General features: G+C 39.3%; 2 protein-coding genes across 5 annotated transcripts in view; both read left to right on the top strand.

The window, feature by feature from the left end:
* The window catches only part of LOC142333915 (uncharacterized), a 104,871-nt gene that overhangs the window by 24,505 nt on the left and 54,498 nt on the right, over positions 1-25,868 (top strand). The window lies entirely within an intron of this gene.
* Positions 20,935-22,237, top strand: LOC142333984 (uncharacterized). The gene is made up of 2 exons (XM_075381641.1): positions 20,935-21,434; positions 22,093-22,237. The coding sequence occupies exons 1-2, from the start codon at positions 20,935-20,937 to the stop codon at positions 22,235-22,237; spliced, it is 645 nt and encodes a 214-aa protein (XP_075237756.1).

The following is a 25,868-nucleotide window of genomic DNA, read 5'->3' as shown; positions in this document are numbered from 1 at the left end:
TTTTTACCGAACCGGTCTGTTATTTTTCGTTTAGAGTCTAACGTTTTTAAACGGGGAACGTATCCGTCGGTAAATTTAATGTTCGTTTGTCGTTATTAAATCGCAGGAAATTCATTACGCGTTTAATCGCTTTTACGTTCATCGATAAAAGGAAAGTCGCTCTGGAAAGGGACTCTTTTACAAATTCGACTTTCCATCCGGGTTGTATCACGAGGCTACAAAAACATTCCGAGTAATGTAAGAATTAGGAGACCCTGACGACTTATAACAGTGACCTGACTCCTTCAAATATTTCATTCCAGGTGGTGCGCATGTTCTGGATAAAATTTTTTTTATTCCCGTTTCATTTTGGATACATCATCAACCGAAACAGTACGGTATGAAATTCTGAGAATCTTCACGTGTATCGTCGATGGCCCATCACATTATTAAAAAATCGGTGCGCATTTCGTGAAAAAGTGAAACCGGACGAATCTTCTTTTTCTTTCCTGACATGGTAGTTTTAGAGTTGTGCTGAAAAAAATTAAAGTACGGTAATTAATCAAAAAACGGGGTAAGGTTTTTTTTTGCATTTCTCTAAGTTTCACGACCGAAGGACTCCAAAAAAGAAACTAATTTGGGGGTAATGTTCGTGCGTGCGTATCTAAGGTTGTTGTCGGGGTGTTTGAAGCTTAATAACTTTTGACTGGATGAACCGAGTTTGATGATATTTTGTACAGACTCGTGTATACGAGGCGATTCTTCGGTAAAAATTTGAGGTCGATATCTCCAACGGGTGGAGAAGATATTTTATCGGACTCAAAATTTTGCAAATGTAGCTCTCCACTTTATATTAAGCTCAGTAGTTGCGCGCGTTAAAAAAAGAATTAGCCCAAAAATTCTTCCCTTCCTCAAAAATCGAAAAATCGATCTTTTTATTTATCGCATTTTCATAATCGATTATTTTTTTAATGTTTTCCTGGGCATAAAGTAGTGCAAGCGACTAAAAATAATACTTTGGAGTTAATATTGGGGCGGGGAAGCCGATCAAACTTTAAAAATATCAACTTCTTTTAATTGTTAAAATCTGTTTTTATTTTCACGTATAATTTATCTGTTATTTGATAATAAATTGATAACCGATAGCAGAAAACGTATTACAATTTTTTCGTCGGATTTTTCACAGAAACATTAATCGCAAAACGTTATTAAGATACTATTGTAGATTTCATAACTTTGAGCGAAAATAGTCGATTACAAGACGGTTATACTGCCGTCGATACTCGTCTAATCTCACGTAGACAATGATCTTCATGAATCTTTCACCGCCAGACTATTATTTACGGGGTCGGCTTAAAAACGTACTTTTTCAAAAGAAAACCCGCACGCTTCGAACGATATATTGAAAGATAAAATATCGAAGAGAAAAACGGCGAAGCGATTCTAAGGAAATTTATACCAAAAAAAAGAAACATGTCGATCAAACCGAATATTTTGAACGTTTACTGCGACATATAAACGAAATAAACTTAAAATTATGGTCTGTTTAGTTTTCTATTGCGTACAATTGAATTACTGTTGCGGTTTTTTTTTTATCGGGTTGCACGACTTTATGAACACTCTGTATAAATTATAAAAATAACAGATTTAATGCGTTACCGCAGCGAAATTTCTTAAATTTAGAACGATTCAACCAAACGGTTTTATTTCAGTCGGTTTGTTATTGCGTATTGTTATAATTAGTAGCGCTTCAGGTTTATTTATCCAACCGCATGCGTACAAAGCATTCCTTAAATTCTCCCGCTGTAAAAAAAACCACAAAATGTTGACATATGGGCATGTTGACGGTAGCGTCTCGGCCTTTAATCCGGAGGTTCCGGGTTCGAATCCCGGTCGGTCATTTAACACTTTTAACACATTTAGCACTTTATACAAAATTTATTTGTCATTAACAGTTAAAAAATTACAAATTATAATCCACTTTAAAGCTTAAAAAGCGTATACGCGCAGATGCGTTGAGTTTTACTATGTGCTGGAACTGTCAATAGTACAATGGAGAGGAGATACTGTACTGCACTCTGCAAATCGACTCGGTACATTAAATTTTAAAGAGTAATACGATCTTATGCTAGAACTTTAATTTAATTTTGAATACGCTTAGAACCGTTTTATTATTAATATTATTTCCAAAAAATGTTTATAAATTTTTTTTTTTTGCTTTGAAGCATCATGAATGTGTTTTGCCGTCGATTAGACCGTTTAATTTTTTAAAACGTCGCGACTCTTACGGTTTTATATTTTGTAATATACATTTATTTTCCTTCGTTTAAGACTGTGATTCTCAACCTCCACGATCCCCAAAAAGTAAAAAAAAAATATATATATAACGAATACTTCGCGACCCCCTAATCCCTACTTAATAAAATCTAGTTAAAACTATTTATCTGCGTCGATAGCGACGCGTATGAACAACCGTATGAAGTATACAAACGCCAGTAAATTTCAGGTTCCGACTTGCGTACGTGTTCCTGGTAATTCTGCTTCCGTAATATTCACAGCGAGAGCGTCATGTTGGAATACGCGTACGATACATCTGCACACGTCATGCTCTCCCCAGTATAAAAGAGGCGTAAGGAATCGCAGAACGCGAGTGTAGTTTCGAATGCGAAGCGTGCGTCCGGTGCATTTATTTAAATTTTTAAAAGCTTAGTTTCAATGAAGTTAATAATAACCGACGGTACCGTTTTTGTTTACCGTGCGGTCAGACGGAGTAAACTGTTCTTTTTTTTCGATTAAATTCTTACGCAAAACGGATAAATTTGTGAAAAAACGAAGTGAGCCGCCTAAATCCCGTGAATCGATCGGTAAAAAGACAAGACGGTACAACGAGAGTTATTTAGAGGCTTTAAAGGCTTCCAGACAACACCGATAAATACGATTTTATTTACTGACGAAGCTACTTTTACGACAAACGGCGTAAATCTTTAATTTAAACGTAATAATTCATAGAGCGAAGACTGCTCGCTCGGTACTGTGGAAACCGGTTTCCAACGTAGATTTCACATTAATGTTTAGCGCGGCATTATTTATGACAAAATTTTGTCGTTCGTTTCTTGAAAAATAATTTGCCGGCTCTTTTGGAGAAACATTTTCAAACTCGATCGTAAATGATTTTCCAGCACGACGGTGCAACACCGCTTTTTTCTTTAGTCGTTAGAAATCGATCGAACGCTAATTTCTTAAACCGGATCGGACGCGGTCGACCGATCGATTGACCACCACGATCTGCCGACTTAACGCCGCTACATTAATTCGTTTGGGGTCGTATGAAAACGATAGTATACCGACAAAATGTTAAGAGTTTCTCATTGTAATCCGAAATTATATTGAATTTATACTAAACGATCCTGAAACGATACGGAAAAACATCGGAGATAAGTTTGTCGATAATTATTTAAATAATCGTTTGAGAGAAATCGAGAGTCTGGCTTTGGGCGGTGATTTTAAAACGTATTATAAAACACTTGAACACTAGTACGGTTATAAATGTGGAAAAAAATAATTTAATGGGAGCTTCAATAGCGGCCGGACGGGACAGAAACGAAGCGACTGACGGACGGTCTCTGCACGGCTTGGCGTGACAGGTGGCGGGATTTGTGGACGCCTTCCGGTCATCCGTATTCCAATAGTAGAGCGCCTGGGTGATCATGCACGGTCTGTATATACGGTACGGCTTAGATCCGGCCCCTGCTTGATAAGAGGGGAGGTTTGTTAGCGGGTGAGAGCCCCGCACTGCCGTTAGCCGGCCTGACGGCGGCTGGCAGAGCTTTTTCCTCCCCCTACGGAAATATTACGAAGAAATAAACATAAGACAAAACAATAAAAATCAGCGATTAAAATAAAAAATAATAATTATAGATCAAATTACAAAACCGAGAAGATTACACAAAAATGGAAAACCGAGCGTGCGTAATAATAACACAAAAACCGTGTAACAGTAAGAAAAGATTCGAATTCAGTTTACATCTGCTAAAATAAAGGGTCCACCGATAGATCGACACCCGAACGATAATAATAATTAAAAGTTTTTTAAAAACCCGGAATTAACTGTTTTCCGTCGAACGCGTACATTAATATTTGTTTAATAATTTTTATTAATGCCTTCTGAATTGTAAATCGTTTTATAAATATTTCTTTTTTATTCGGTATCTTCATGTCGTGTTTATATTTTAAATAATAAATACGGGCGTTAATGACACCTAAGTAGTACGGAAATGGGGGTACGGCGCCAGGAAGTGACGTCATCCAAGATGGCGGCTGTCCGCCATCTTGTCGGCCATCTTGTCCGCCATTTTGGAAAATGGCGGACAAGATGGCGTCCAGGTCGGCCATCTTGGATGACGTGACGTCGGTGGCGCCGTAGCCCGCAGTCTTTCCAACCTGTTTTTTTAGGTCGGCCATCTTGGATGAAGTGACGTTGGTGGCGCCGTAGCCCGCAGTCTTTCCGATGTGATTTTTTGGTCGGCCATCTTGGATTGTGACGTCGAAGCCCGCAGTCTTTCCAACCTGTTTTTTTAGGACGTTACTCGAGGATGATCCTGGTCGTCGTAGATCGTGCACCGGGAGTCGGCGCAGTCTTTCCAACCTGTTTGTGACGTCATAGCCCGCGGTCTTTCCTAGGACGTTCCTCGAGGATGATCCTGGTCGTCGTGGCGACGATGACAAGGTTCTCGTCGTAGATCGTGCACCGCGAGGCGGCGCCCGCCGCCTCCCGGTGCACTATCCACGACGAGAACCTTATCGTCGTCGTCGCCTCGACGCGGATGTTCCTCGAGGAAGATCCGAGGTCTTCGTTGTGGCTCGTGCACCGGGAGGTGGTGTCTGTGAAAAAAATTTAGATTTACCTCGAGGATGATCCTGGTCGTCCAGGCGACGGCGTCGGGAGGCGTCGTCGTAGATCGTGCCCCGGGAGTCGGTGTCTGCTGCGCGTGTGTTTGCGCGTGTGTGTGTTAGCGGAGCGACGTAGAGAGAGATGTTTACCGTGCGGGATGCGGCGCTCGACTGACGAACCGTCCGGCCTACGCGTGACTCTCTTGAACAGGAAAACAGTCGCATTTTACTTATGAACAGGAAAACAGAAATAAATTCTTATTTTTTCCTTTATCAACCGCATGATACAAAAATGACTTGAGTTGTTGTAACCGGTTAAATCCGGTTGTCTGGATCTGTAAAATAAAAAAAATTATGAAATGAATTCATGTGTTGGAACACTCTCCTCACCATTCGCAAGTGTAATTCGACAACAGATGGTGAATCTGACGTTGGATTACACCGCAGGCCTTGGAACCTTCATCCAGTAATGCCGATCGACTACATTTTATTTCTAAAAAATAGTTTTACATTACTGTATGGGGGTTTAGAGTGTTGTTGCATTTCCACACCACCCCAGAGGTAGCAACCGCGGTGCGTTGAGATTTTTTTTTAGAGTGATATCTCTCCCCAGTAGGCCTAAAAAACACTCGACTATATATATCTTTACAACAAGACCGGGATGTTATGAACAACAAATGCAAGTAATGAGTAATGATAAACTTATACAAGAAAGCAGATCTATGTGAAACAAAAAAATCCCAAGATAACTCTCTAAGTTATGTATGCGAAACCTGCCTTCTTGTGTAAGTTTATCATTATTCATCATTTGCATTTGTTGTTCATAACATCACGCTCTTGTAAAGAAATAATGATTCGCATACATAAACGTAATATTGCAAGCATATGTCTATCGCACCACCTTCGAAAATACTTAAAATATTTGTTAAACACTCTCCTCACCATTTGTAACACAATTGATAGTGGATAAATCCAATATCATATCATGTCACAGGCCTTGGAACCATTGCATACAGTAAACGTAAATAAATATCGTTTTAAAACAATAGTTAGTTACGATTTATTGTATGGGGGTTTAAAGTGTTTTTGTTTTGTGTATGTGTGTAATTTTGTGTTGATTGTGTAATGTGTTGTAGTCCTTAAAAGGACTTATTCAAACATCGTAGAAATTAGAAAATTCGTTGACGGTTTTCTTTATCCTCTTCTTTGCGTTTCGTATTATTGTATAAAATAAAATAAAGAGAAGCGATGTGACGTCCTTTCATATATCGATTGGTTTTAACGTAATCGAATTCTGAATTTTCATTTGTGTCGTACGCCACCAACAGCGGTTGGATATCATCGTTACAACCATCAGCAGAACAATCTACCTCATCACAACTTCTGAAGAAAAGTCCTCCGTCCGTCGCTACATTAGAAGTTACTCTTCTTCTTTCATTTGCAACATACACGTTTACAGCGAGTACGTTGTTTTTTCGATGCGACGTATTGAGATCGTGTAACACGGACGCATTCAAATTCATATTTGACGAACGATTTAATTTGAACGCCTTTACGTTACCGTCGTCACCGTAGAATCCAGAAAACAGTACTTCTTTGCTATCAATAAGTGCAATAGCTTTATCACCACATTCAAATTCGCAATAATATTTTCGTCCACATCCGAAATCACAATCATTGAAAATTATCCTCACCAATAAGTTATCACCGTTTTTATCGAAATCATGTTTAGATAAATCGATAACATATGCGTAACTGTGTTTTAATTTAAAACACGTAGGCGTCAGACGTTGATCGCCAACACGTACGCGCACATCTTCTTCTCTAACAGGAATCATGATGTTTACACCTCGAGTGTCTCCCAAAGAATAAACTACTTCACCCGGTTACACTGTATTTATATGCTACTCCCCACCACATCCTACTCTCTCTTCCAATCAGAATGTTACAGTCTCCCCACCCCACGACGCGGGAAAAAATCATCCGATATCCGGACAACATTTAAAAAAAAGAACAATGTATTAAACACACTCTCCTCACCATTTGCAACATAATCTGATAGTAGATAAATCTATTACCACATCATGTCGCGGGCCTTGGAACCTGCATTCAATAAATGTAATTAAATATCGTTTTTTTTCTTGTTTTCTTTAAAAGAAAACATTTTCTAAATAAAACAATAGTTAGTTACAGTTTTTATTGAATGGGGGTTTAAAGTGTTTTTTGTTTTGTGTATGTATGTGTAATTTTGTGTTGTTTGTTTAATGTGTTGTTGTCCTGAAAAGGACAGTTTGAATAGCTACCTGGTATTACTCGAATACCACATCGAAGGCTTTTCCGATGCATCCTTTGAAGACGAGTTTCAGCTTCATTTCAGTTATTGTTTCAAATTCTTCCTCTTTCAATGTTTCCGCAAACCGTCTCGGCAAGTAAACATTAAACATCGTTTCCTCACCTTCACGTAAACGACACACGATACTTTTTCCATACCGCGTTGAAATTTTTCTTAACCATACAACCTCGTACGGTTTCCCAATCATAAGATCACCAACGCTCTTCGTCTCTAGGTTGGTTGCAACAAGTCGCTTATTCAATTGATGAATAAAATCTTTTCTGTTACCGTCAGTCATGATGATGTTTCTTCAAACGTTAGCTTTAGAATGAGACTAGAGCGGTTACGAGTGGCTATTTATACTCCTAGTACATCCGCTTGTTAACGAATAAGTAGATATTATTTTCCTTATGATAACCACACAATCATGTTTTGACCTGCTTATCTATTGCATGCACATCCGTTCAAGTTTTATAAAACAGGAAAACACGTGCTTATCTATTGTCAACACATCTGCTTAATTTTTTCCTTATAAACAGGAAAACAGAAATAAATTGTTTTTTTTTCCTTTAAAACAGGAAAACGTCTATCACCAATCACATTTGCTCAAATTTTTCCTTATAAACAGGAAAATACAATCATCCCACCACACCCTTCCAATTTTTATAAATAGTGAAGTTTAACTAGTACACTTCCACTTCAGAAATGGATCTGTTAGCAGATGAAGAATTTGTACTATACGTAATTGAGAGCGATACACTTGAAAACCTTTCTCCTAATATTGATGAAGTATATGATTATTTCGAATCAGTACGTAATACATATATGTTCCAAAGAAGATCTTTTAAGAAAAAAATAAAAAATAAAAAAAAAGTTATTGAATACGATAAAATATTTAAATCTTTACGAATATAACAAACCTTTTATCCAAAAAAAATCGGTCCTTTTCAGGACCACCTTAAACACTCTCATTTACACATTATATGTCCACTACGATCACGTAATCTGCCAATCCACCAAATATATAATTATCTAATGCCGCCGACAATTCAAATACATCGTCTTCTTCAATATTCGGATAAGACCAAACACAAACGACATAAAACTTTCGCGGAACCAACGCACTATATCGTTTTAAAAATTGATACGTTTGATCTTTCTTTATGGTGCTTTCATCCGAATAATAGTAAATTATTCTAGTATGCTTTAGAATAGTATTAAGAGTTGTTTGCCAGCTTAATGCTTGTAATGACTGAACACCAGTCACATATTCCCGTACTTTTCTTTCCTTGATAGACATAATAAACGCTAGTAGTGAACACTGTAAGGTCTGACAAGTGAATGAAAGTTACAATTTCCACACCACCCATGAGGTACGTAACATAGCGCGTTGAGATTTTTTTTTAACGAGTGATATCTCTCCTCGTGAGGCCTATAAACACTCGACGTATAGTTTTACAAACTTACTTTTAAATCTTCAGTGAAGCCGTCTTCTTTTATTCCGTAATAAGTTAATTTCATCGAATGATGTCTTACAACGGTCAATTCGTCATCGGTAAATCTATTTGTATATTTCAGTGGTAAATAGATTCGAAAGCAACCAAGTTCATCCGCTTCGGCGTCGTACAATATGGCGCAAATACGATACTCATATAAAGGTGTAAACACCTTTCTCATATCCAACAATACATAGTCTACTCCAACATGAAGATCAGACAACTTTTTCCACGGTATTTTCTTGAGAAAACAATCTTCATCGTTGAAAGTGTTAACAAATGATATGGCATCCATCATCACACCCGCAGGGCTGACACTCAAATGATTAGTTAACGATGGTACCGTGTAGATGGTTATATCCCTTCCACACCTTTCAGCGATTTTGCAAAGTAATCGATAGAGTTCGTTACCGTCGATAACTCTACAGGCAAACGGATTTTCCCATAACACTTCGTATTTATTTGCACGTACCATAGCGTATATTCTTTTCACGTTTTCAATAATCAAATCGCAGGAACACAAGTATTCTGGTAGTCCACGTCTGCAATAGTCGAATTTCTTACAATCGATAGCGTGTGTTTTATCACCACAGTGAACAGAGTGAGTGACAAGCATCATAAAACAATATTTACATATATACGATGCAATAAACTTCAATTCGTTAACCGAATCGGTAAAAGTCTTCTCCATCACTAATACAAATCCGATAATTTTTTACAGAAAAACAATATCTCTTTGTAATCGTTCAAGTTACGATTGGCCTTTGCGATTCTTTCGTTAAGTTTTTTTATTTTTTTTGTCAAAAATATGTTCATATCACACTCACTCACCACAATCCAATCTATCATATCTGTAAGTTCACTTTCAATATCTTGAATGTATGTTTTGAACGGTATTCCTAAAAGTACGGTATTTGGTAATGTCTCAGTTTCTGTAATTATTGAAATCGGAAATCGATCCGTTAATATATCCTTTAAATGCGTTAGATTTGTTATCGGGCTAGTCGGTAAGAAAGTCACCATCCATGTGGACACTTCCATCGTTAAGGCTTGAATGATTGTGGTTTTATATTATACCTTACCCCCACCACAATCACTATAACGAATATAATGTCTACACATTCCGTCTACGGTATCGATTTTTAAACTGTCTAAATATTCTTGTAATCCGTTGTAAAGTTCAGCGTAAGTAGCGTCGTAATTGAAAACCACTCTAACGGTATTGAAACGGTGTACGTCTGCGGTTATACTTGTTGCGTGTGGAAACGCAGCGGTTGTAAGTTTCATAAGATGACGCAATTGTTACGCATCGATTCGGAAAAAATCTAATTGTCCACACCGATGCGGCTATATCAACATCCATCGCTAAACTGCGGATGGAATTGTACATCGGGAGGTCTATATAGTTGGTTACGTTTCCACACCACCCACGAGGTAGTAACCGTGGCGCGTTGAGATTTTTTTTTACATGAGTGAAATCTCTCCCCAATAGGCCTACTGTAAAACACTCGAATCTTTTTTTTTCAAATTTTTGCAAGCATAAATAATATTCCTGACATAAGGAAGGCTATTACTATAATTGAGATCTCTAACCAAAGATGTTGATTCATCATCATCTTGCAGCAGACTGAGCTCTACAGCGGTTCTCGACGTGGAACAACATGTTCAAACGAAAGCGGCACGTTTTCCTTGATGCAGTCTTGACAACGAGTTGAGTGGCGATGCGCATCCATCCTTTCGTTACACCAACAACATTTTACACACAATTCGTTAAAGGAATAGTAATAACCGTTTTTTGCCAATTCCTCTTTGTTTTCAGCGTTTGTGTTCACAAACGAACGCAATCGATCGGCTTCCCTTACAAGATCCAACGGCTTTTTACACAACTTTAACCACTCCATGTAGAAACAACCGGAATGTAACGCACATTTTCCACTCACCTTGTGCGCGGTGTGGTACGGACAATTTACGATAAAGTTTAATTTCGGTTTCGGTTCGTCGTCCGGTATCTGACGAACATCGTTATGAAACCGACGCAAAAATTCCACTTTCTCCAGCCCTTTGGTGTATATCGTGGCAAACTGTGAACATAACGCCTTCATGATATCGTCATTGTATACGACTTCGCCGTAATTCCAATCGATTTTGTGAAAATTCCTCTCCAACCATCCAGCCATCCGTTTGTATTTAGATGACATCTCTGACTTTGGGTACGGTGATCGAAAATGAAGAATCATATAGCATCCATTACCGACAACAGCAAGTTCCTTAACTATAAACTCACCTCGTTTGCCGAGAAAGCCGTGATACTCGATAACTCCTTCCATGACGAACGCTCAACCGTGAATGAGGACGGAGAGATGTAACCACCTATGAAATTACAATGTTGGTGGGGGATATCCCTTCGTTCTCCTCCTCCCCCTTATCCACCTTCTTCTTTTTATTGGTCTTGGTCTTTTTGATCGTCTGTTCAGGTTTATCATAAGATTTTTTACTTGGATTTCTCTTTTTGCGAATCTTCGTTGGTTTCGATTTCACCTCCTTCTCAGTCGGTTTCGGATGGTGTTCGGTATTATCGTTCATGAATAGAAACGATTGAACGTCGTCTGGCGAATAAGAACATCCTCCTTCCATGACGGATGGTCAACAACTACTGATTTGTTTGCGCGCTGTCGGATTAAGCCTTTTTTTAAGTAGAAGTGGTGGGGGTAACCCCCTCCACCTCTTCTTCATCCTCTTTTAGAGGACCATCATAGTCATCATCATCATGTGCATGTAACGTTATGTTAGGTAATGAGATATTGGTAGCGTTTACATTTGGTAACACTGTTGTCTTCGCTGAAGGTAATGATGATTTTACATTCACTATGGTTTTCCTCTTCAATGCGGTTTTGTCGATGTTTACCTTTGGTAACACTATTGCTTTTTCTGAAGGTGATGATGTAGTGTTGTTGCTAACTACGCCAGCAGACACGTTTTTTGAAGATGATGATTCGGTAGTGTTGTAAAAAATAGTCAACGCTTCTACAGACGATGAATTACACCATATTAACGGTACCGACGACGTTTGTGACGAAGAAAAAATAATTTTACATCTTATCGGTTTCATAATCGGACATGGTACCGGATAGATGTTAAATAATACTGACACAAGTAATCCGATCAATAAGCCTGTTTTAAATACTCCCAATGTTACCAACCACCACTTAAACGACCACCACCACCACCATCGTGATGCCGATCGTACATCGTACCCACCTCTCTTTTTTTCATCATCAAATGTAAACGTTTCCGTCATTACATAACCTTTTTCACTATTCCCGTAAGCGGAGTGTATGTGACGATGCTATCATGTATAATGAGACAGTAGGCAGTTGTCTGGGGGGGTATATTGTTTTTGGTCTCGAAATCGATACGCACATCTACCGTTCCTGTTTTAAGCGAATCGTTCTGACGGGAACAGTCGATAACTATTAATGGTACACTGGCTTTGAAATCTGCCAAACTGTAAGCGGGACACTCGTCCTCTGATTTGTTGTAATAACCAGACCGAAAGCTGGCAAACATTTCATACATCATATTCACATCACCCTGTAGACTGTCATACGGATAGTATTGCGAATTCAAATACAGACGAACGTTTACCAATTCGCACATATCGAAGAGCGTCAGTGATTTTGTAGCTTTATCTTTTCTATCCGTCTGTAAACCGAATATCACGTATCTCGGTTTCTCCGTTTGCGCACATGTTTTTACCGTCCATGAATGTATGTTTGTTTGTGGTAGAGCCGGATATTCGTGGATCTGCCATGTACGAAAAGCAATCGCTAACGGTCTATCTCGTTCTACGACCTTCAACAATTGCATTCGCATCGTATCGGCAACGTGAACATACGGAATTTTCCACGCTATCTTAGTCACTTTCAACTTGGAATCAGGTGCCTCTTTGGAAGACACTAATGCGTTCACATCGCTGGAAGATCTAAGCAAGACCAATTCTTGTTTGACGTTCAATATTATGTGTTTGTAGTCTTCGGCGAAACCCATCAGCATACGCAGCGGTACGTAGAAACAAAATCTTCCCGTGTGTTCTTCCAAATCGAATTTATCCGTAGCTTTGAACTTCCACCCGAAATTTTCCAAAATATTTTCTTCGCTTTTACGCAACGATAAGATGTTTTTTATCGTTGTTATTCCCAACTTTTGTACGCGACACATCTCCGTTCCGTTTATCTCGTATCGTATCTCCTCAAAGAGAAACGGTATCGCGTTGTTTGTTAACCACGATTCAGTTGCCTTGTTATCACCTGCCTTAGTAGTTAGCTTCCCTTCGACCATCAAATAGCTTTTATGCGGTAACATATACACATCTTGTTGGTGTATCGGAACCGGATTTCATCGTTGTTGTAAGTCGACGAAGCGTACGGTAGATGGGTATGATATTCGTACTGTGTGATCGTATTATCGAACGAAACACTTTCACCGACGTCCAACATATTCACTCCTGCCATTACGGTTCACCAAAACTGTAAAACCAAGTTTTCGAAGAAACAACACGTTACGCGATGTTAACGCTTTGGTGTTTGCACGTCGACTGATCGATGTGTGTGACGTTTCGCTACTACTATCACCGCTATTGTATATTAACCCCATCGGTTGGTTTTCCTTTGTAAATGCAGTCTCACCGATATGGTTTCACCGCGGAAATTTATAAGTTTTCCGTCCTGATCGGTAAACTTTATAGCGATCTCGTCTAAGTTCTTTGTATTCACCGGTAGATATATTATATTCTTTGGCGAATCGATTATTTTGAAACCAGGCGGAACGCTTAGCGTAAATTCATGCAACACGTGTCCTTCTGATCCGTTCGTATAAGAGCCTCGTATAAGATTGCATTCGACTCGTACGGTGTTCACGTTGTTAATGGCAACCGGCTTCGATGACTCGTGCCATATATCCGCCGCTAGATTTGTTTTTTCAAACCCCAACAACGGTGCCAGACTATCTTTTGACGTCAGATCGATCAGAGCGTTGCATTTAAGTTCGCATTTTAACGTATTGTTATTCGGTCGCATAAGTAAATCTATTTGGTGTTTGTCTTTGAGTTCATCGCTCAATCGTTTAGCGATATCGTCCAACTCGTACGATCCGGTCGGAAGCGTCAGTTTAATTGTTTTTTTAGGTTTCTTTGGAACGACAATAATTGTGTTGTTGATTCCCTCTTCGACATTCCCTCTTCGAGTTATATGTGGTTAGGTTTATCAAGGCCAATTCCCATTCACCATTAGACAAATCCAATGGTTGAAAGATCGTAGCGTTTAATAACGATGTATTTCCACTTATACAGAACATGTTTACCTGTAGACTGACGAATCACGACTGAGAAATTCGAGACATAAATGTCCACAGATAACCGTGTTTACAGTCTGCCTGCTTTTATAATTGAAATTTATAATCGCATCGGATGGAAAATAACGCACCAATTCGTTAGGTGGACGAAGATTACCGAAACTATCAAAATAGTCCACTATCCGTCTACGTTTTCTATAACATACCCAGTGTGTACTATGACCGGTACTGCGATCAAGATTAACTATCGCAGACTCGTTAGTCTTTGGTTTTTTGGGTAATGCGTCCAACATAAAGACTCCTCGAAAATCGGGTATATTTAGTTTTCTGGCGTACCATATCAGTTCTATATTCGATAGCGGTCGCACTGGTATTCCCTTTATTGGAGACGATGACAACGACGACGACGTCGACGTCGTTGGCGTTTTTTTTACCACCAATCCCCGAACCGGTCAAAGGGTAGGGTTTAAGGTATAATCCCTGTCCTGCAGTGCTTGCTTTTCTTTTCATCATTTCAACAAGACGTTTTATATTAGTTCTTTTTGATCGTCTTCTTACTCTTCCACCACTGAACTTTGCTTTCAACTTCATCGCGTTTGTAACCGCTAATGCGGTAGCCTTTTCTGCGATGCTCGAATCCTTAGCTTTAACTCTTTCCCAAGCGCTATCGGCTAATCTACGATCCGCAACCGCTCTGTTTTCGTTGTCACTGTACGTAGCGTATGCGATTTCGTGTTCTTTACAAGCCGCGTCCAACTTGTTTACACCAGGGTCACCTCTCTTTAATCGTTTTTTTAAATTCGTTCCCGGTCCGCAGTACTGATAGCCCGGAATATGTAGCTCTACCGGCAATAAATCGACTCCTTTGTTTAAAACTTTACCCACAACCTTTTTGACACCTTTTAATGCCTTATCACCGATATAAGATCCTAACACACCAGCAGCTCCTGTCGTTAGAGATGTTAACAGTCCTCCGCCTCGTTTAAGACTGGCTATTCGTTTAGATCTTCTCACCTTACCCTTTCGAACAGGAGAACGTTTTGACCTCCTCACTCTTGCCATGTCGGATAGACAATGAACCCATTTACAATGTTCCACCATCTTACATTGGTTCCGTGATCGGTGGTCTTATAATAACATCCTCCTTCTTCTTCGACGCATCTTTGTTTGAATCCGAGATCGGAGGGTGTATCATATTTTTGTACACATCTTCTTTCGTTGCTGAATCTGTGATCGGAGGACGTATCATATTTTTGTACACATCTTCATTCGTCGTATCTGTTTTTGAATCCAAGATCGGAGGGTGTATCATATCCTTCTTCATCGTATCTGTTTTTGAATCCGAGATCGGAGGGTGTATCATATTTTTATTCACGTCCTCCTTTGTTGTATCTGTGATTGGTAGACGAACCTCATTCTTAGGCAGATCCTCCTTCTCCTTATCTTCAATGCGTCTTTCTAGATCTGTGTCCGGTTGGTCTTTTTGTAACTCCACTTTAACATTATCTGAAGCTTGTTTAGACTGTTGTTTGTTTGGCACACTGACTTCGTCTAAAAGTTGCATAAGACGTCTCGATCAACATTATGATAATTCGGATAATTAGGAAGTTCATCCTCTACATACTCCATTATCAATCTGTAAAATCTGAACAGACATTCCACAACGTATTCTTTTGTAGTTAGATCTGATGACTCTACTGGAGTTCTAGCGTTGGTAACAACACTTCCTTTCACATCTACTATTCCATCTTTCCTAAACAAACACCTATCATCGATATCTTTTTTTACACGAAACTCCTTTTGATCAACATACCACCTTGTGACAAGATCCTTTGCTCTTATCGCCTCACCAGAATTCATCAGGACGCTTCCTTTCATATCAATAATATTCTTTTCACCAAACAGGTTGTTATATAAATATTTAAGGTTTACGGCATCGCTTTTTTCGATAGGTTCACCATCACACAAACGCTTATTTGAAAAGGAAATTTCGTCGTTGTTGTTGTTGTTGATTGAAGGTATGTATCGATTTACCAAATCGCTTTGCTTTACGTAAATCTTGTTCGTAAAACCGAAAGTGGTAGCATCATCATCCTCTATCGGACATCCCACGTTGCACAACCTCCGTTTTCTAATATTGTAATTTCCATCGGTGGTTTTATCAAACGTTTCGATAACCCGCGTAGGTGGTGGTCTGTTACCGATCGCTCCTCCACGAAAACGTCCGAACTTGTCGATACTCATCTTTAGACTGATTAAAATAAAATGTTTCCTCTACCCTCTTTTATGTATCCACTTTCTTGCAATTCTTCTACAATGGACACGATTTCGTTATTATGACCGGTATGACCCGCACGTTTCGAAGCCAATAAAAGTCGCAGTCTATCGCACAGTTCATTCGGATCGTCCCAGTAAACGTAATCCGGTCTAACCGTTTTCTTCGCTCTCATCAACAGACCCGATCCGGTTATTGGACTTTCGTCGTCATGACCGCTTTCCGACGAAAGATGCGTACGAGGAAACAGTCTTTTGATAATATTCTTGTACTTTAACGATCGAAATTATGCGGAAATTATGCGACCGGTATTTTAACTTTTATGCGCCTCAGTAGTTTCTAATATTTTCTTATAGTTATTTAAATCTTTGGTTGTATAATCTACAGGCTCATTCAAAAAAATCAATTGATATAAACCTTTGGAACCGCTATACGTCTTGTTGTCGATAACTATTTTATTTCCTTTGAACTGGAGTGGTTTTGTTCCGATCATCCATTGATCGTCAATGTTTTTAACTCCGTAGACGTTGTCTATTTTTTTACCTTTATCCGTTACGATAAGATCCAAGAAATGTTTTTCACGAAACCCCATCGTTTTCGGTGTCGACGGGTCTACAGGTTTCACGAACTGTTTTTCCGACGTCGGTGTTTTAAAGAGTCTTCTCATAACTGTCGGTGTCTCTTCCACTACCTCCTCCTTTTTTTCAACCACTCCATTTGCATTCCCTTCTTGTTCTTTTTTAACATCGTACTTTTGTTTAAACGATTGATTAAGTTCTCGGAGCGGATCGACAATAGGCTTAAATTGCTTTTCAATAACTTGTTCCTATTCCGTTATTCCTTGCGTAATAGCGCGATGTTTTCGTTTAATCGAATCTCGTATTCTATCGATTTCCATTACCAACTTCGCAGACGACGACAACGAGGATGGCATATCGACCTCGTTCTTGTTCGACATCGTGGTTACGAATGATCGGAAAACAGTCGATCACATCACCATCCTAGTTCCACCGATCTAAAGAACACTGCATGTTTTTTGGTTCTGCGTAGGAAACGTATAACATCGATTAACAAAACATTCATTCTCACCGGACGACGATTGGTATTGCACAATTCGCGGTAATATTGTGTCACACCCTGATCGATAGACGGTATCATGAGTTTCGTGCATGTGTCTTTAAAGACGATTGCTCTTTTTACATTTCCAACCCACAGCGGAATATCCACAACGGTTGAGTGATCGCGTTGTGGTACCTTTGTCAAGTACCGTGTGGAAAGTCGTCTGATCGGATGACGTTCACCTTCCGAATGTAAATGCAACAGATAGCTATTCAACAACCAAAATTCGTCCGGTTTCGCTCCTGCATATTCGCACCACTTTCGCAGCAGGTCTTCGTTTTGGATTTCAAACAGTTCGCGTCGTTCGTTGTACTTCAATCCGAACGAATCTGCGTATAATCGCAACGTAGGTAGCGCTTCGTTTAGAAATTCGCCAGAAAAGAGCGCCTGCGCCCTGTTGTTTACGATGTCAAACGGTAATCCTCCTCGTCTTATCGGTAATGTTTCCGGTACTTGGTCGGTAAATTGTACTCCGTAAGCCGTGTCCACTAAACATTTTCTACCGTATGATAACGCTAAGCGGTACAACGTCTTGGACGATCTTATCGGAATAGTTCGTTCCGTGATCACTATACAGCATCTCGCTCCTTCTAGGCGACTACCGTATTCCAACATGTGCATGTAAACGTTTGTATAGTCCATAGACGAATGACAGTTTCGAAGTTCCAATAAAGGCTTTTTGTACACGAGCGGAGAGGGTCTAAATCTTGAAATAAAATTCCATCCGTGTCGGACTGTTGTGTTGAACATGTTTTTATCGTAAATCACCAGTTCGATAGGCATCTCGTACTTGTCGCATTCTTCTAAAAATTTTAACCATATACGCTTATTGAAAATCTTACCTTCGCTAGTAATCATCAACAGTACGACCAACGGATAGTCACGATTCATTCTTTTTACATGTCGCCAACAACGTCGGTCTTTATTTTCACAGTAATTCACTTTGCGACAAACGTAGTTGCCGCAAAACTTCTGACGGGCGCTAAAATATTTGGAACACAAGTTGTTTTGCGGCTTTTGTCTAAAATGTATCGCGTTAGCGTACGGTATACAGTCCTCGTAAGTGTGTATGCTTGCCATTGTTACCGACTATCAACTGATCTCTTTTACAAAAACATCAAAGCCTACTCTATACCGTCCACCGTTGATATCACTCTCCTTATCCATAACCAAAAATCCATGTCGTTTTCCCCATGCAACACCGCACAGACTTTTAAACCGATCGAATTTCATATCGGTATTTACATGATCTTGATATATGTGATGTAAGTTGAGGTCATCTTGTTTGAATATAAGAAGCAGATTTGCTTTGTCCCGTACAAGGTGCTTCCCGGCATTGGAATATGTCTGTGTCAAATAAAAGCTATCGATGTTGTTGTGTCGTCCCATTGCAAAGTATTTGCGAATATTATGTTGCTTTTCGCAAGCTACATCGTCGAAAATCATTATCGAGTTCGGTTCCGCTTCGTCAGGTGCCATTACATGATCGTTTTCAGAATAGGCAAAATAGCCGATCTCCGGAACACCGGTCATGACATGTTCTAGAAACTTATATTTCGGTTGGTACAGCGATTTGGAAAACAGATAAATATTTCTGAATCGTAAACCGACGGGTGAGAACAGCAAGTTTAATAGGACATTTGTTTTTCCGCAATTAGACGGTCCGCAGATAATACATCTGATTGTATTCGGTAGAAGAGGTCCATGACGAGACCTTTTTCCCTCTCCACACCCGGCTCCTGTATAATCGTCGAAGTTTTCTAGCGTGATATTACCGACCTGTTGACGTTCCAACTTCATGTTTATGACTGATCGATTCACTACACCAAATCCGCCTTATGTATCCAACTGTTGTGTTTTCCATCAAACCCTTGCCACTTTACAAATAGCCTATCGCCTTTTCTTCGTAAGACTTTCTCGACTAAATACACATTATTTGTAACGTTACTTTTAGTGAGCTCTTCAGCGTAAAATTTACCGCTCACCACCTCACCGTGAACATCGATCAACGTGTAAGTACACGGACGCGTATTATCATGTACCTTATGTACGATAAATATTTCATTCGTCCAATTCGGTAGATATCCTTTGGCGAATGTCTTTTTAAATTTGCTTATACGCACCCGGTCGCCGACATTGTATTTCGGTAAAGTAGGTTTTCGATAGAGTACCGTATTTAACCGCTGTAAAACAGCGGCTTGGTTTCGCTTATTTACATCTTTCGGTTTCATTCCGATAGTGCGGTGACTGGTGTTGTTGTATTTTGCGATCAATTTCGGTAGTAATTCTAACCACCTGTAGGTTCCTTGTTCGGTAAATTTTGTCCACATCATCGTTTTCAGTGTTCGATTAAATCGTTCGACTATCGACGCTTTTTTATCCGAATGTGTGGAATAGTGATTTATATTGTACGATTGTAATAGTCGTTTAACCGACGGATTGTAGAACTCTTTACCCAAATCGGTTTGAAAATGTCGCATCTTGTGTTTATCCAATATGGGTTTGAGGGCTTTAGCGATCTCCGTACCGGTTTTGGTTTTAATCGGTACGGCAAATGCTAGTTTAGAAAAACAATTTATCATCGTCGGTATGTAACGATAACCTTTGTTCGATTTAGCATACGGTATCATCTCAACAAGGTCAGCTTGATATAGGTCTGAAATACCTTTAAGTTCAACGCGTCTTGTGGGGTAGTTTCGACGCGCCTGTCAATGGAGCTCTTTAGCTATTGACGTCTTGACGTTCATTGTTGTACTGTGACCGTATTTCGTGTGTGTGTGTGTGTGTGTGTATTTGGATAGGAATAGGAAGAAAAAAAAGGATCTTAATTTCTTTATTTTTTTTTACCCGCCTCACCACTCTTATATCCCGGCCTTGGCACCGGCCGTTTCGATAAAATAGTTAAATCATTAATTGATTTACAATTACAATTTACAATTACAATTTACAATTTACAATTTATCACCGTTCTAGTTTTTCCATGCAAATACAAATTGGTATATGTAGTTTTTTACTCCGTCTTCGAGATGTGTCCGCTTCATCAATTCAACATTTGCTGCAACGTACCTGTAGAAACAGAATAATTTTAGTACACATTGACTACTATTTTTTTTTAAAGATAAAAACAGTACAATTTAACGTTTTTTTAAATTACCATTTTATGTTGCCATCAAAGCGTCTGCCTTCTTCCTTCAAACAGTTCAGGATGTTCTTCTGATACCGTAGAAGGGTTGAAAGGAGATACATCTCCTCAAAGTCAGACAGGTCCCATCGAAGACGGATGACGTTGTTATTTATTGCTTGGATAACTACCGGTGATACCATTTCAATTTTTTTGTAATATCTGAAATAAATTAAAATAACATATATCATAACATTAGTTTTTTTAAAAATGGTAATTGTTTTTTTTTTTGGATGACGCTGAAGAGGTATACTTCGCGTGTCTAGATATTGTTAATTCTGCAAACAGAATAAAAAGGAGGTGTTTTAGAATAATGAGAGAGATGGAGGAAGAACAGTCAACACCGCTACCGTCACCAGCGTCTCCACCACCATCACCTCAACAAAGACGACCACTAATTAGACGCACTCCAGCAATACTAACATTGCCAACAGCGTCTTCACCAAGACGACCGCCTTCAGCGTCTCCACCAAGACATCAACCTCCAGCAATACTAACATTACCTACAGCGTCTCTACCAAGACGACCACACATAAGCACAATATCAGCAATACTGTCATTACCTTCAACGTCGTCGTCGTCAGAAGCACAATCTTCGGTATCGTTTACGGAACAAGAAAGTCTGCAATCCGTCGCTGGATCAGTTGTTGACAACTTAAACAGATGCCCGGTCTGTTTATCAGAACCGGTATCTGTTCAGGTTGAAGGATGCAACCATAGATACTGCGACGGGTGTGCAGGCATGCTGATCGTAAACGATGGAAGGTGTGCCCTCTGTCGGCGTGAAATATCTTCATACTGTGGAATTGAAAGGTATGTAATATTTTTAAATTATGTATTTTTTTTTACATTAGGTGTTGATTGGGTATGGTGGGGATTGAATAGGGTGGAGGGGGTATAGTAATTAAAACAGCATTTACAATCGAGTACCAAGTGAGTTAGTTATTCAAAATGCCATCAGCATCATCTCTGGTTTACATGTCGTGGGTGGTGATACTAAAACAGTCTATAACATCACAACCCTCAAAAGAGGAGATGATACTTTTGAAACATATGTTTCATAATTCACAAGATCACCATATGCGTATTAGTTTGTGGGTTACAGTAGATAATTTCTTCGGGTTATTCACCGAATATCTTCCAATAGATACCATTTTATATTTATTTTTACGTGGGGTAAATATAGTACATTTGAGTGATGTGTGTCCATATGTGAACAGTCTTTTCGGTTATGTTTCAAACATAACGTATGCTAGTTTACATTTGACCACACATCTTAGTAAAATGGATTATATTAATCACGAGTTTAAATTACAAAATGGATCTACTGTTAATATAACGGTACGCAACTGGTGGAAGGATGATTCCATCAGCGATGGATGGTGCTACTAGTAAGTACATTAAATTATAATTCTAGATTAAGGTTGTTTTTTTCAAATAGAATCTTGGAAAATTTACGTTTTCTATTTAGGGTGTCACAATCACGACCTGGTGCAGCAGTTTTCTTCAAAGAAGATTACTATCGATTATTAATTGAATTTCGGCGTAACAATACTAGAGTATTAACCAAATTTATTTTAATTTTTTTTATCAAGAAACACCACAATGGAATTTAAAGTATTAATGCTCAGAAGATTAATGAGGAGGTATGTCGGGTTTTTTTACTTAAGAAAAAAAATAACACATAATATAATACAATAATTTATTTTTAGTTAATTTTTTTTTAGTTATAATAATACATAATAGTTTTTTAAAGAAAGGCAATATATATCCGCATAATAAAAAAAATTAACAATAGTCATGGTCGTGGGCTATTAGGGTTTCGTTTACGGTTCTTGGTCTACAATAGTCATGACCGTGGGCTATGAGCACTTCGTTTACAGTTCTTGGTCTCTTTTGGGGAGTGCTGTCGTCATTGTTGGGTGGGAGTTTACGTTTTTTGTTTATACTGTAATGTCCGTATGGAACTGTCTTGATTTTATTTTCTAATATGTAACGTTTATCGTCGTAAGGTGAAAGTGATTTCTTTGACTTGTTAATGGAAAATATATTGTGCAAAGTGCTTATGATTCCGTACGCGCTTGTATACGTAACGGAATCATTAAAAAGACTTTTTTTGTACAGATCGTGTCTAAGATCCTTTGCAATGGATACTCTAGGAATACCCTTTGCTACATTCTTCTCCTTCTTGTCGAATTCGAGAATGCTATACATCTTAGCACGAAGTCCGACAAATTCACGAATAGCTTTTCCATTCATTTCGTCTTTGAATTTACCAAGTTGTTTCTTATTGATATTACTAAAACATGCGTGATCGCGAGGGTAATCTGAAGTATCGAACCGATCGATATCGTGAAGAATATCGTTGTAAACGTTATCGGTCACGATATGATACATCAGACTGTCCGTATCGGTCATTAGAAGATTTATATTATGACCGTACTTTTCCACCATGTAGTCATAGTGGAATTCGTACATGATCATTTTGCTAATGTCCAATACGGTAAATCCGATGTAGATCGGACGATTGAGAAATATCTCCGTTTTCTTCAGACTTACCCCAACGACATCCTTGTTATAGATGTACCAAGCCTTAACTCTCGGTTTTGCAATCACCTTATCCAATTTACGTTCGTTAGTGACCAGTTGGAAGTCTATTCTGTTTCGTACGTTTTCTAAGGACTTGCCGTACACCGCGTTGTTCATCAACTTAAAAAAGTCCTTTTCAAAACTGTTTCGTGCTTGTGCACGCTTTTCAGTATTGAAGTTGATGTACGGTTTCAACCAAGGCGACTGGGAGAATTCCAGAACTCTGTGAATGTTTTTCACTTTCAGTCCTAGTCGAGTGTACAACTTTAGGTTTCTGTAATGTAAAACGTATTTTTGTTTGTCGTACAATGTAGTCAATAATTTCTTTACGGGACATCTCTTTATGTCCTTCAAATAGGGGGGCAGCATATCATCGGTTGGTACTAATCGTTCTGGTGCAAGAGGGTAATCCTTGTGACGATCGTGCAATTCTTGTGGATACTCAAGATCCACTTCTAAGATGTAGCCCTTTTCACCACGATCGCAAACGCTGTTAATATCGAGATTGTCAATCTCTTCAGTACTCAACCACCTAAAATTAGCGTGTGGCAAGGGCTCAACCATGGCTGTCCCGTAAAGGTTGTTGCAATCGTAATATTGAACCCAGGATGTGGGTTCGGATGGGTCATACTGATCTGGAATGTTGGGATTGTTCGCCTTGGCGTACCTGTTTGAAATCATGGCTACACCACCTCGTGTTCCTTTTTCGACAAACAGATGCATATCTATGTCGGTCAACAGTTCCAATTTATGTCGGGTAAATTTTAACATGGCATTCCACGTGAAATGGGGGGTGGAGTAAAAGTGACAGGGATCCAAACCGTAATATTGCATAGACGTACTTCGGAAATTTTCAAAGACGTCTGCCAACAATAATACGTCGCTAAGAAGATAAAGATCGTGGTAATCGCCTAACGTATTGCAGTCAAACGTTTCCCACACGTTTTGAGCGTGGACGTAATCATCGTCCGTTATGTTCTCTCTTCTTAGCGTACTGTAAAATGCCATCTGCGGTGGAAGTTGGGTTTCGAAAAACTTGTTTATATGGGTCATGTACTCGTACGGGTAAACGCCTTTACGGATTAAACAATCTCTTTTCTCGGGTAGCGGGTAACAGTTTGTGAGACGTTTAAATACGGTGTCTTTGTCCTGACAATCTTTTACTAGATTTTCCACTAGTTTTTCGAGCGACGACGAAAGAAATTGTAAGGAGTCCAAGAACCTCAACGGACCGACGGACAGTGACTGTAATCGCTCGGACGTGTTGGCGATACAGTTTATTTTTACATCGTCCTTATATTTTCCCAGAGCTTGAACTATATGATGGCTATCGTAACCGCGGAGGTTATGAAAAAATACTGGAATATGCTCGGTGCGCTTACAATTTAAATTGCACTCGTTATGACATGCACCGAGAAACCGCCCTGTGGTATGCGAGTGATGACGTACACGGTTGTCGGTCAACTCACAATGACAAAGAAAACACTCGGTAGCCCTTTGAAATATTTCAGTGTCTTCGGGAGTCATCACCATCGGTTTTTCGGTAATCATAATTTTGTGCAATCTATCGGCGTGACCGAGCAATTCATCCAGCATCTTTTCAACGATATTTTCACCATCGGTTCTCGCTCGATAGACTACAGGACCTTCACAAATCTGTCCTTCCTCGTCGACGATTACATAGGCGTAACCGGACGGAAGATGATGGGCTACCTTATCGGTAAAACTAGTGTTGGGTTTAGGGGTGGCAGTGTCCATCGGATGTACGAATGATTCAAAGTCTGCATACACCGTATACGGAACGCGTAGTGTGGACGAGTAGTCCCTAAACTTCATCACACATTCCTTTTCTTTAGCGGGATCGGGTACTCTTATCCTTTGTGCACCGTGTCGCTTACACTCGATCAAATGTTGGTTTAGGTTTTGTGTAGCGACAAGTGGGTCTGATGAACTGAAACGGTGCAAACAGTAAGGGCAATATTGGCTGCTACACCGATGTTTTGTAAGACCTGAAAGGAGACGAGATAGCCCGTTCATACCAGGTTTGGTATTTATAAGGCAGTAGTGAAATTTATCTCTCGTCTCCCCTGCAAGCAGCAATAGGTGTATGCAGTGGGTACGATCGCGGTTTTCGGTAACACGCACCGGGTACACGCGATCGTTATCTTCCTCATAGCCGTAGACATTGATGCTTATTGTGGGGTTCAACACCTCGATGCGATCAATGTCTTTTACCTTTACTGGATATGATATCCCGTTCATGTTAATTTCATGTTCAAAGCGTGCATACCAACTCTGACGATAGTGACGTCCTGGTTGGTCATGCAGGTATGCTAGTACGGACCATAGGAAACATTTTTCATCATGCGGATTTTTTACATTAACTATTGCCTCTCTTTTTACACGTTTTTTTGGTGTTTTTATAAATGAACTAGAGGCGCCATATAACGGACGGTAACGGATAATATTTAAATCAATATAAATTATTTTATTCATTACCCATCCGCTGCCGTTGTTGATGAATTTGGTCAGTGTCTCTATAATTTTCTCCACTGATTCTATCCATGATTCTTCAACAACGTCGGTGTTATCGTCTAAATTTATCACCGTTCTAGTTTTTCCATGCAAATACAAATTGGTATATGTAGTTTCTACTCC

Source organism: Lycorma delicatula, chromosome 13 (assembly GCF_047948215.1).
Source record: "Lycorma delicatula isolate Av1 chromosome 13, ASM4794821v1, whole genome shotgun sequence".
NCBI lineage: Eukaryota > Metazoa > Arthropoda > Insecta > Hemiptera > Fulgoridae > Lycorma > Lycorma delicatula.
This window is presented reverse-complemented; position numbering and strand designations above follow the sequence as displayed.